This window comes from Epinephelus moara, chromosome 8 (assembly GCF_006386435.1).
Source record: "Epinephelus moara isolate mb chromosome 8, YSFRI_EMoa_1.0, whole genome shotgun sequence".
NCBI classification, from domain to species: domain Eukaryota; kingdom Metazoa; phylum Chordata; class Actinopteri; order Perciformes; family Serranidae; genus Epinephelus; species Epinephelus moara.
The window spans coordinates 28034344-28048634 of NC_065513.1; the positions used below are offsets into that span (position 1 = coordinate 28034344).

General features: G+C 39.2%; 1 protein-coding gene across 1 annotated transcript in view; it reads left to right on the forward strand.

Moving 5' to 3' along the window:
• Positions 1–14291, forward strand: part of ipo11 (importin 11) — a 189367-nt gene that overhangs the window by 146640 nt on the left and 28436 nt on the right. The window contains exon 29 of the mRNA XM_050050741.1: positions 1061–1145. Within this exon, the coding sequence (XP_049906698.1) occupies positions 1061–1145 (85 nt within the window). The remainder of the gene's footprint in view (positions 1–1060; positions 1146–14291) is intronic.

The following is a 14291-nucleotide window of genomic DNA, read 5'->3' on the forward strand; positions in this document are numbered from 1 at the left end:
ATTGTGTTGATTTATTTCTGTTTATTAAGGGGCCAAAGCAGCCAAAGCAAACCAGCTATATTTTTTATTAAATGTTTATGTTCAAGTTTAAAGTTTGTTTATTTAACCCTGTTAACAATAAACAGGTCAGTTTCTCATACCAACTGTTGTGGATCATTCTAACTAACCTGATTAAGTAGTTGTTCTTGTTAGAGTAATATCACTTGATCAAACCTTTTCTAACATGACTGACATGACATGACTATGCGCTTGGATCGGATGAGTATCGGTATCAGCCAAAACTCAAGGCTGTAATATCGGTATCGGATCGGAAGTGAAAAAGCTGGATCGGGACATCCCTAGTGTCATGTCATAGTTATGACAGTGTCATGTCACTCTTATGTAGATACCTTCAAGTAAAGTGTTACCACAGTTTCCTACGTGTCCGCAAAAATGCATGAATTAAGACTATAAACATACAATAATATTAAACATATTTGGTTTTATTGTAATGTTAAGACGAGAAAAAGACTAACTAAAGGTAGCTCAGAGTTTTATGACCAAACGATAGAGACCGACGATTTTATTCTGACATTCGAAATTTGTTTGTATGTGAAGTTACTTGATAAGTCGTTTGGTGTACGACCCGCATGAGCTGTATTTCCTAACATCAACTTGTCTCTAGTTGTTGGATTAAATTTCATCACTTAAAGTTCAGGAAGAATTTACTTAAAATTTCTGATCACGAGTTACCAAATGCTACATGTCAAAGTCACTAAATGTGACACTGGAGACCCCGCAACCTTATCTCGTCTCACAATAAGGATGAAGTAAAAAGGACAAAGAAAATAAAAGACCCTACACAGACTTTGGACTGAGCACAAAGGTTTCGCTTGTAATTCTCTCTGCATGCTGATGAACCAATATGAATAGACGGCAGAGCTGTGTACTAGAGTGCCAGAGGGTTCAGCCTTTTTTTGTGTGCCCGCATGTGTGCATGCCGCCTGTTCTGAAATTGTCTCCAACTGTGCAGGTTTATGTGTGGTTATTAATATTGAGTTGAATATTATTATGTTTGCAGCTGCATGCTGATGAGCCATTTTGAGGAGCCGAAGCTGAGTGATGATGAGGAGCCGCCAACCGAGCAGGACAAGAGGAAGAAACTGGTCAGTCTCACACACACACAGTACACACACAGCAGGGTTCTAATTTTGCAATCATTAAAGCCCTTTGTTCTGTTGTTCCCGTCTCATTTGATATTTAAGACAATAGCTTCAATAATGTAATGATGCTGTTCATTTTACTGACGTGTCTCCGTGTCCTCTGATGACAAAAATAACCCTTGTGTTGTCCTTTATGTTACACTGACACTCATCATACATGATTGTTTGTAACAATGCCCATATACAGAAAAAGACATACAGCTAAAAACAAGAACTGAAAGCTGTCCTCAGCAAGCACAGAGAAAGATGGCCACTACAATCGTTAGTCACATACCAATTCAGAGCCACATCTCCGCTTCAATAGCTGCTCCAGCTTTTCATGCAGCACACCACATAATCACTTTTAAGTACAGCCCCTGGATGCAGGCATGTGTCACAGAAGCTTGCAGTAAGCTCAGAGTCACTTAAGGTAAGCGTAGATGTTGTTGAGTTCCTATAAACGGCCCCTAGGTGGAGGATGAATACCAATTAAACAGTACAGCAATGTATGTATGTATAAGGACACATCCTTCTGCTACTCTGACACCACAGTGTGAGAAGCTATTAAATTGTAACACTACTTCACATTGTAAAAATATTGTTTAGTTTGACGTCGGTGTTTGTGTGATTGAGTGGTCTTCTCCAAATGAGTGCCTGAACAAAATTTAATTTATATACAAATTTAATTTCATTGGTGTCTGAATGCAGAACTACAGCTGTATTTATTTTCTAGTGCGACCTTGTGTGACTTTTTCCTGTGAGTGTGAGTATGTGTGCATTCGCTGGGCGGTATCCCAGTGCACTTATCACCTCAGCCCAGACCCTGACTTTTTGCTCCAGGGAATAGAGGAGAGGAGACTTAAAGTCGCACCTCTCTCTGCTTCTTAACGCATGTGGTTGTGTGTGTGTGTGTGTGTGTGTGTGTGTGTGTGTGTGCGTGTGTGCGTGTGTGCGTGTGTGCGTGTGCGTGTGCGTGCTCGGGGATGTGCTTGAACGCATGTGTGAGTGTGACAGGTGTGCCCACGTGAGACAGTTTTCAGTTTGAGGAGAAAGTTAATGAGGAAGGAGACCCGTGGCATATTTGAGCATTTATTGACTTCAGTTTGGCTTTCTTGTGGCTGATCTCCTTGGCGGGTGTGTGCGAATCTGTGTAAAAGCATTTATGCGTATAAAAATGTGTATGTTTGTGCTCGTCTGAAAGAGCTTGGGAGAGAAAGATGATATTGTTTGTTCTGGCACTTTCTCGTGATAAATAATAATCTCAAACTGTCTTGTTTGTGCATCAATGCCTCACTTTGATGAATATATTCAGGTAATGCAAAGTCTGTGAGGAATCAATCAAAACAACATGTAATTTTGTAGTTATTAACCCTATGGGCCCGAATGATGCATAGTGCGTCCAAATTCACAACCGTTCTTCTCTGTGGATTTTCTCCGTCCAAATTCACAACCGTTCTTCTCTGTGGATTTTCTCCACGACCACGCATATCATGTGAAACAGCGGAACTGTAGCTTTCCGACAAGCACTTGACGGTAATCCAATATTTTCGCAGCGAAAAAATTTTATAAAGTTACAATAAAATGATATAATGAAATGATATAACAGAGCTTTCATACAGCTTTGCACACACATTACTGTTGGATGGATTACTCGCAAATGCAGGCTCGCACAGAAATGCCACACATATCACATGAAAGCGCAGGACCAGAGCTTTCCAGTGATACCACACACATCATTGTGCTGTCATCCCATCATGCTATAAATACAGATCAATTGTCTACAAAATAAAAACATGACGAATTTCTTTACAATCCATTATACAGATCTTGTTATCAGTCACTTCATATAGTGAGGAATATCATATCTTACCACGTCTTAGGCTTGCGTGTGTTTCTCCTTGTCCATCCACATTTGTAGTCCGGCTTTCAAGATGCAAATATCTCCATATTGTCCAGCTGACACTTCAAGATGCAAATATCTCCATATTGTCCAGCTGACACTCCATCAAACTTTGTATGACAAGACCAACCACTTCACCTTTGTGCACCCAGACAACTGTAACCTAATTATGCATGCATGACATGGCCGTAGTCACCATATACATTGAGGGGGACACGTGCCCCCCCACCAATGCCCAAAATGTCCCCCCAATATATAACTGAAACTGAAAAACAAATATTATCTTGGAGGACATCATTGCACTTGGTTGACTATTTTTCTATTATCTTAGATGTAAATATTGCATGTTTCTTTCAGATAAAACACATTTTTGACTTGTGAATGAGTCAATGGAATTTCTTGCAATAATGAAAAAATACTGGCAATTATGTCCGCCTGGCACAAACCACATGTTTTGGACAACTGTGAAGTGACAGAATGTCCCAGCATCATGGTTCTTATATTGCCAGATTCCAGAGAGTCTCCCCTCTTCATATATGGCAGAATATGTCAACTTCCAACTTGCTATGGTGAGATACATGTAAAAATGTAAGAATTTAGGCACACAGATATGTTTTTTTCATTGATATAAAAATTAATATAAAATACAGGCACATAGAAGGACATGGAGTGATGGCAAATCTGGTTAGCCCAGATTGTCTTGAAAAGAAAAACAAGATATAGCATGTGTATGTAGCCTTTATAATGAATGATATGAGCTTAAAAGTAAAGGTAGTAAAAATACCCCAAAAAGGCCTAGGGCCCATAGGGTTAAAGTGGTCACATCCACACTGATTAATTATATTTTAAGTGTACTTGCAGTCAGTTGCACACAACTAGTGGTCAGCCAACTTTCATCAGAGGCTATGATGTATGTCTGTGAGGTTAGGCACTGGGGTCAGCTACAAGGCCAGTCCGGCAGCAGGTAAAGGCAGGAAGCCTGTCTATGAAAGGTGGCACTTGGGACGTGAAATGTCACCCCTCTGGGAATGAAGACACTTGAGCATGTGGTGGAGTGAAGCAATACTAAGTAGATTTAGTTGGGCTCACCTTTGTGCACGGCACTGGTCTTAGAACCAAAGTCCTGGATGGAGACTTTACTCACTCCCATCTCCTTTTCTGGGCACTCATGTGTAAAGTCACGATTCCCTGACTTAGTCATACTATGTATTGCTGTAGTTTGATGAATAATAGTTATTTTTAGAGAGAGAGATAACACATATGTAGTGCTAGACGTTTATGTTAAACCGTAATTTCAAGTTTGTGACTTGTAAATAAAGTGTCAACATCCAAGTTGCAATTACAACTGGGAAAAGTATTTTTCTGAAAGCAGCTGTATATCCAACGCTTACTAATACAAAAGTACCTGGGAAACAAAACAACAAATATCTATGCCTCACATCTAGGGCCGGGCGAAATGGCCTTTAAATAATATTGCCTGCATGGGCTTACAATATATATCTTTGAAATCCCCTTCAGTCTCCTCTACTGTTCACTACTAAAATACTTTACTTCTAAACAAACTACTGTTACAAGAAAATTAAATAGAATACTGTTATAAAGAAGTTAAAGTACTGTTATAATAAAGTTAAAGTATTGTTATAATGAAATTGTTCAAAGCAGAACCACTGATGCTGCTACACTGAAGCATCCGGTTCATCTCAGGCTGGAAGTGATGATGTTTTCGCTGTGACCTTGAAACTTGCGTCCAACAGTTGGATGTCAGCAGTTAGCAGAAAGTTATACCTTTACAGCCATACCGTCAAACATGAAGATTGATTAACTGTGAAATTTAAAGAAACTAACCGCTCTACAGTTCATATATTATTTGCAAGTAGCACTGGTGCTCCATGGTCACAAAATAAAGCTAAATGGATGCAATCTGGAGTCCTGCGCGTATACCAACACATGCCTCACCTGCTCACACTATCCCACTATGTGATAAAACCCAACTGGACGTGTTATTTTGTCAGTGCACAGTATTTTAAACGATTAATTCTGTGATCATAAAACTGCCTAGCTGACGTGAACGCTTGCATGTCATTTGCCTGGGAATTTTTCCCATCTGCAACAGCAGATGGCGGCTGTCCAGTAATATCAGCTGATTATAGCTTACTGTAGATATATTCATCTCTCAGTGTATGTATCGGCCAGTAGCACAACAAAAATGCTAGAGATCTGTTTGAAATGAATCTGTAAAATGTCTAGTTCAGTACATATTTTGGTCAAGATTCTTTAAATAAACAAATGTAAGGGATCAAAAATGTATGTGAAATAAATAAACATAATCTCATATGTAATTTATGCTATCTGATTTTCTGAAAATCTTAAATATTGACATTGGTATCTCCCGGGGAAAAATAGACAGCGCTGTTTTTTCTGTAATGCAGAGCTTCAGAGGTCGATCTTGACTTTAGAGGCAGCAGCTAATGCAGATGGATTTTGCCCAGTTGTTGGACATGAACACTGACAACTGTGCAAACTCCATCTGCTGATGAACATAATGTAATGATCTCCAGCTCCAAAATAACTAATAATGGACTGTCAGGGGAGATTGTTTTGTCATTTGTTGTGCTATTTTATATGAGATTTTCCCCTGGATCTCTGGATGTGTATATACAGTATAGTATATTGAATATATATGGTTTCTCTAACAAACATGATTAGTGGCTGCAGAGGCAGGCAAAAGAAACTACACTTTCTACCTATATACACACATGTACATATGGTGTAATAACTCATCTATCCTTGCCACCTTCCATTACGCTCTGGTACATTCCGTCCCTCCTGTTTTTCCCCTCGTCTGTCCTTATCTTGCTTCCTCACTTTCTACTTGTATAGCCTCCCCTCATCAAGCAGTCTCATCACAGCCTCGCTGCCTGCAGGTGATATTTGTATGATTGTACTGGTTTGTCTTGTTGAATTAGATTTTGCTGCTTCCTTGCAGGCACCTGCAATCTTACATAAAATATGAATACAGGGAAAAAGAAGAAATCACACACTTCAATATTTTCCTCACCACACTGTCACTTGTTTAAAGCTCCTATAGAAGCTCTATTTTTTTAGTGTTTAGTGTCTCTAAGTACAATTTTTTTTCCTTGTCTGTCCAGTTTGACCTCTGGGACCTTTTCCCCTCTGGTAGTTATTACCTTGTCTGGCTTCTCTCTATCTGTGCCAGATAATTTGCTTTTAAGATGACAGTGACTGTACTGCAGCTCACAACTCTGTAGCAGACAATTTGTTCTTCTTTTTTTTTTTATAGACTCAAACATGGCCGTCTCCGGGGCAAAGCTCTTTAAAGGCTGCGACTTTCAACTTTGAAAGTTGCCAATGCAACATATTGCATATGTATGTACTTTGTAGTCAGACATTAAAATGGACGCTTGGAAAATTGAAACTCTTCTGCTGACTACTTTAGAAACTAAGTGGTTTTAAAGCTGCTTTGTGCTGCAAAGGCAAAAAGAAAATGAGCCATTTACATATTTAATTGATATTTAAATTCACTTTACTGTTTAAAAAGGTGTTGACACCTAAAAGTAAAACAAGGACAATGTTATACATTAGAAAAGGCAGTCTTATAGGACTCTTTCCTAAATTGTTTTCATGATGAAGTTTAATATACTATAAAAATACATATGAATGGTAGGGCAGGGATTTCCCCTGGCTAGTGCACTAAATAACTGGAGAAAAAAAAACAGACACAGCAATATAGCATTGGTAATGTTTCTCCAGTATTGATCCATGAGCATGAAAAGTATTTTATTTAGATTTTTATGCCTCCATGTCGGCACCAGCTGTGCCTGTAGGCATTATGCTTTCGGGTCATCCGTACATTCATTCGTCCCATTATCGTGAATGTGATGTCTCAATCATGCCTTGAAGGAATTTCTTAAAATTTGTGACAAACTTGGACTCCACCACGGAATGATTAGATTTTGTTGGTCAAAGGTCAATGTCACTGTGACCTCATCTGTCTCATTCTCATGAAAGTGATATCTCAAAAACACCACAAGGGAATGTTTTTAGACTTGGCACAAACATGCGCTTGGACTCAACAATGATCTGATGAGATTTTGGTGGTCAAAGATCAAGGTCACTGTGATCTTGCATCTGTCTCATTCTTGTAAGCGTGATATATCCTGAGTATCTCAAGAACACTTTAAGGGAATGTCTTCAATTTTGGCACAAATGTCGTGGTCAAAGGTTATGTTCACTGTGACCTTGCGTCCCTCTCATTCCTGTAAACGTGATATTTAAAAAATGCCATGAAGGAATATATAGATATATATATAGATTTAGCACTAATGTCCACTTGGACTCCATCATGACCTGGTGAGATTTTGGTGGTTAAAGATCAAGGTCACTGTGATCTTGCATCTGTCTCATTCTCATAAGCATGATATATCATGAGTACCTTGAGGGAGTTCTTCAGATTTGGCAAAAATGTCCTCTTGGTCTCATTGATGAATTGAATAGAATTTGTTGGTCAGAGGCCAAGGTCACTGTGATCTTGTGTCTGTCTTATTCTGGCGAACATGATATCGCAAGAACACATAAAAGGCAATGTCCAAACATCCTTAACAAACGTCCACATTGAGTTAAGGATGAACTGATTAGAATTTGGTGGTCAGAGGTGAAGGTCACTGTGACCTTGCGTCCCTCTCCCATGACCATAATATGTCAAGAAGGCCATGAAGGAATATCCTCAAATTTAGCTCTAACATCCACTGGGACTCAAAAATGAACTGATTAGAATACAGTGGATAAAGGTCAAAGTTCAAGGTCTCACTGACCTCACAAAGCATGTTTTTGGCCATAACTCAAGAATTCATATGCTTATTATAACATTTTACACAAATGTCTAATAGGATAAAATGATGAAAAGATGACATTGTATATCCAAACGCTCAAAGGGCCAACTTCACTGTGACATCGTAATGTTCTGTAAAAACACTTTTCTGGCCATTATTTAACGCCATAACTCAGGAACAGAAGAGGTTACATATGGTCAGATACCGCATTAGTGACACTAATCTTGGATGCTCATCTTGAAACTGTGCTGATTGTATAGATTTTCTGTGCCGCCAGGGTGAAGATATGTGTAAAGCATCCATTTTTTACAGACATGGATGTAAACTGTAACAAAACTGGTTCATGGAGGCATAAAACCGTGAGGTGTTAATTCTAGTTTATATATATTCGGACCTTTATGAGATAGTGATTGTAGAGAGATGACAGGAAATCAGTGGGACAGAGAGAGATAGCAAAAAAGGCCCCTGGCTCAGTTTGAACCAGGTTACATTGCAGTACATGGTTGGCAGCATAACCCCTAACACACAGGGGCTCCCTTTTAAATCATTATTAATTGATTTTATTAATGCACCAATTAAACAAAATTGATGTGCAAGTGTGCCTGATTTACTCAGAGCTCAATTTCAAAGTATGTTTATCTTTTGAATATTAAACCGGTTTAGCTCACATTTAAGACAATACGTTAATGTCATACTGGACATTTTCTAATTAAAACCTTATTAGCCTGACAGTCAACATTGACGTTAGCTGTTTGACATTCTTTTGACAAATTACCACTGAGCCACATATGACTAATGATGACTGACAACCGCTAAGTGAAACCATTGGCAGCTCTGTACACACTCAAATTCTGCTAATGCCCTCTGTCCAAGCATAATATGACAAAATATAACAGAAAGAATGAAGGAGCAACAGACTGTAGCGGCGTGGCCTGGCGGCTACACAGTACGTGACAAGGGAGACACTGACTACCACTCTGTATATCGTGTACAGCGACATAGAGCTGGTTGTTTGGAGCTAACCACAGTCAGACTCTCTGTGTCTCTGCTGGGAAGACAGGGAGTCCAGTGGTGCTAGAAGTGCATTTAATGGTTGTAGGGCTCATGCTATCAGCACTTGTACATAACACACACTATAGGCTCTTCATAACTCTGAATAAGTCTTTGACTTCTACAATACTACATCGTCCAAATTAAAATGTTCCCCAGATTATTTGGAATCCAAGTGAACCTCTGAATCAAACAAAATATGCTATCAAATGTATCGAAATAAGTCCATTTATCTGCTGTGCCTGGCGCAGAGAATGGAAGGAGAAAAAGAATGGAAGAAGAAAGTGGCTGCTAAATGCTAACTTTGAAAGCCAATTGGGTTTCTATAGTGTCAGTGCCTTGCTATAGCACTGTGTTTGTCTGTATGAGTGCACTTATCAGTAAGCCATGTCACTGTGTCTATGAAAATCATGACCCCTGATGGCACGATGGGGCAGTGGTAAGCACTGTTGCCTCACAGCAATAGGGTTGTGGGTTTTTACCTGCTGGATGACTGGGAGTGGGGACCTTCTGTATGGAGTTTGCATGTTCTTCTCATGATAGCATAGCTTTTCTCCAGGTTTTCCAGCTTCCTCCCAAAGTCCAAAGACATGCAGGATGGGTTCATTATTGACTCTAAATTGCCTTTAAATGTGAATGTGAATGGTTGTCTGTCTTTATGTGTCAGCCATGTAATAGTCTGATAGTCTGCCAACCCGTTGCATGTGACATGGTTTTTTTGTATTTGTCAGTTCTGTAGTTTGTGTTTAGCTGCTCAGGAAAGGATATAAACATTCATAGTAGTGTTTCCTAAATTGGCGCCCCTACTGGTTTGGTTTGGTAAGGTTTAGGATAAGAATCGTGGTTTGGGTTAAAGTATGTATGTTTGTTCTTTAACTCATGTATTTACATCAAGTCATCGCGTTATGTACTTAACGTAATGTGACAGCGTGACGCTACCCAACACCAAGTACATAATGTGATGTTCCATGACAATGGAGGTTAAGTGCATAACGTGACTTTATCGTTCTTCATACTTCATCTCCTGACTTCCACTTTACTCCTGTCATTATCACTACACCCACTAGAGGTCGCTGCCTACACTAAACATAGATACAGGTCGTAATAAGCTGTTGTACAAATGCCCTTTGGTGTTGTTCTTCTGGGGTGAGGACAGTCTCCAAAAAAATAACTCACAATTGACTGTAATCAATCATTTTCTTTAAAAAGCTCAGACTCAAAGGTTTAACAAAAACTCAGACTTGAATAGCAGGATCTGTTCTGTTACTGCACATTTATGCGCATAACACATACACCTGAGTTTGATATTTGATAAACCTAGAATGAAGGAAAACGTCAGACGTCAACCTTTAAATATGTGGGTTTGGTTTATCTTGAGATGTCCTGGATAGCTCAGCGTTCCGTACCATCCATCATTACATTCAGAGGTTGTCCTCATGGGTGCAGCTCTAAGATTTATAGTCCCTGTGTTGGGAGACGCTGCCTCACCACTGCTGCTGTCTCCCGATTTGGCCCTGAATTTGACTTGCCATGTTGTTCTGGGCATGAAGTGGGAGTTTGTTTTGTGTTTTGGAAGCTGTTGACTGTTCCACTCTATCTTGTCTGAGATTTGTAAGGGCCCCTTACTTTGATCTGAGCGTTTCAGGCAACTAGACTAGGCTAACTGATGCTGTGTTCAGGCCTCGGTACATAATGCATCATTTGATTCTTGTGCTTCATCTATAAGGCCAGCACCATCAAACAAGAAGAGGGATAGGCAACATCAAAGACTTTCTCTACTGGGTACTAATGACATGGGCTTCGTCTGTTGTGCTGTGGCTGCACACACCCACTCAAGCCTATTCTTTCCTGCTTCACACTAATGTACATGCACAACACACATACAGCTTATTGTGCTTTGAGTAGGTGCCAATGACTGATTAGTCTCCAACATGGAAATAAAGAGACAAAGGTGACCTATTACACACAATTGTGCAGGTAAGACTGGGATCTAATGAGGGGGTGGGTGATCACTGAGTAGTGTCAGAGGCCAGATGTGGTATCATGTATTGAGTCCCAGCCAGACATGGGCCAAAATACAGGCAATTGTGCCGCATCATGGTTTACACAAAAGCAGCATATCATCTTTTATGTGTTGTGCTTATCTTGAATGGTTCACAGACCATGCTGTGATTCATTTTCAAATTAAAACTCTTTCTTATCAGATATTTATAAAAGACTACAATAAAATAAAAGACTGTTAAAACACATTGCTGTCGAGTGTGTCTAATCAGTTTTCCATGTTTTGAGCACCACAAAAAAAATTCCATTCCCCTCCATCATGTGTGGTGGCCATAGAAATGAAACTGCAAACAAATCACCCAAAACTTTTTGCATAGCTAGATACCACAAAGCTGATTTTATATCCATGCAGACTACTCACATAAATAACCCCTTGTACTATATGTAGTAGAGCGTCTAGGGGTCAAGTGTTCTTAATTGGTAACAAGTTTGACCCCTATCCCTTTGACAGAGGACAAAGACTAGATTTGGAGTTCTTTGCCTAAGAAGTTAAACTCACTCTGTAGTGTCACGTCTTGGCAATAAACTTCATGCGAATCAGACACATTATTTCTTATAGCTTATATATTGTAGCATCCCAGGTGCAGACCAATTAAATATGCTCATTTTAAAAGCCTCATTTGATGTGCTGTTATTGTTATCTCCGCCATAAGAAGACCGTGCGTTCTGTCGTGTGTGTGTGTGCGTGTGCGTGTGCGCGTCTGTCTATCCGCAGCTAATATTGAATACTAGTAGACCCATCAGCCTAATATTTTTTGTGAACATTTATGGCTATACACTCAAGTTTCTCACTTTGTTCCGGTGATTCACAATTTATGGGAAAGAGGGAAAAAAAATATTTTTTACTGACTCTTTTATATCATTATTGATTGCTTCTCCTCACCCCCCTTAATCGGCCATTTGGGGGGCAGAAGTCCTCTATAAAATCACATAGCTAAAGACAATTATGGCAGTCAGCTAGGCTAAAAACAAGCCCTACCTAGTCTGTTGCAGGCCACATTTTGGCCCTTGCTATGGCTCACAAACTGATAGGAAAGTTTGGTCTCATTTTGAATCCAAGCATCTGAAGATTAATTCCATACCTGCTATATTATGATCCACTGAAGTTAGGCATGATACAAGATGAATAAATTCCCTTTTTGATCTTCGCGGCCATCTCAACTGTAAAGGAGCTGGGAGGCACAGTGGAGTGAGCTTTAACTCTTTGGAGAGGTTTGATTGGACATTGCATCTGAGGTTTGTCTCCATAGACCCTGTCTGCTCTGGTTACACCTTGATAATGTACCATATTGTCTCCCCTTCATTCTACTACAGTCATGCATACGCCTGCCCAGCACTCCCTAGTCCCTAACCAGATGCCCCCCAGACACACCTGGCGGAGTTCTGCACCTTACAGAGTGCACTTTACTACTTTAATGTATTTTCGATTTATTTGAACAGAATGCCTGGTTTAGTCATTTATAGCATGTGCTCAGGATGTGTAACTGATGAGTTTTTTGTTCCAGACAATTAGGCTAATGAGTTAGCTTTCAGAAGTGCGTCTCTCTGCCATTGGTATTGGTAATGGTGGGTACATATGATGGTATAAGAGACATTAGGCTCACAGTAAGAACAGTCATTTTCAGATTTAAAGATGATTATACTAATTTTGAATTTAACAATTATGGTTAACATATAGTGATTCTGAAAGCAGCAGAAATTGGCTGCAGCTAAACAGACAAACAGGGTTGCAGGAATGAATGTGTCAATTCATTGTTTAACCACATTTATGAATGTCCATGTGTTGACATAAAGGTCCACTGTGTTGTATTTAGGGGGATATATTTGCAGAAATATAATTTAATATAATAAGTATTTTTTCTTGTGTATAATCACTTAAAAATTAAAATTGTCTTGATTTCGTTACCTTAGAATAATCCATCTATGTCCGCAGAGTTTGCCATGTTTTTTTTACATGTGCCCAGAACAGACCCTTTCGCATTTTTGCTTCTGCCACCATAGTCAGCAGCCCCTACATGACAACCAGCATGGGAAAACACTTTTTTTTTTTAAATGTAAAACTGCTTGATTTAGTGTTTTTGCTTGTTTAAATCACCAGATCCATTTGTGTTGGAGAGGGAGAGACCTCTGTGGATAATTCAGCCCTTCGTAATAACTTCCTGAACTATGAACACTGAAGGACGTCTAATTGGGAGTTCACTTTTGGCACATGGGAGAAGTTTCAGCTGGCTGCTACAATCCTCACCGCTAGGTGCCACTGAATCCTACACACTTTTCCTTTGATATGCAAAAAGAATAACATAGACCTTTTTTGGATCTAAAAAAGATAATTTAATCAAGGTTAATACTGTGGTAAAAATGCCTCAGAGTCAGCAAATGCTAGTACAAATAAAGACAAATTGGAATAAAGTTTTGATATGATTTAGAATTGCTAAAACCTAACCAACACCCAACTCTGGTGTGGAGCACCTCTCTGTAATCCAAATTTGGCTTAAGTAAAAAGTCCAATCAGAGGACCTCCTCCAGTAAAACTTTTGCTGATGGAATGGCGCCTTGAAAGGGCATCCCATTAAATGTGCATGCTTTGAAAGTTGAGAAGCAAAAGATAAAGAATTATACCTATTACAATGTTTCCCCATGGCTGTTATTGCTCAGATTGAATAGAAAACATTTTCCAGCACTTATTAATTAGTCATGAAATTGTCCCTTCACTTTCATTATTACTTGTAGATTAGCAATAAGACTGATTTAGTTCCTTTAAATATGACAATTCCATTAAATCTGCATGCTTTGATGTTTAAGAAAGGAAATGATACCCATTATTATTGCCCAGTGGCTGTCGTTGCTCAGAGTGAACCGAAAATGCATTTTGAAGCTCTGATGAAGTACCGATTAATCACGAAATTGTTTTTGTCATTCAACAGTTTTTCATTATTTCATTTTAATGAACAATCAGACCGACTCCAGAGGTCCTCTAGAGGTATATATTTATAGGAAATGAGTTTCAGTGTGTTATCAATTCACTCTGGGCCACACAAAGCTTTAGTAATGAAGACTTGCCATTCTTGCTTTATTATTGCTCCTAGTCTCAAGCAGACCATCAGTGTCAGCATAATTTGGTTTTGTTGAATAACAGACCTCTCTGACTGTGTTATTTTGCACCACAAGATATAAAGATTCTCCTTTGTGCTGCCTGAGGCATACAGAGCCATCAAAATTAGTTTCCATCTTTGTCGCTTCTCAGCTTTG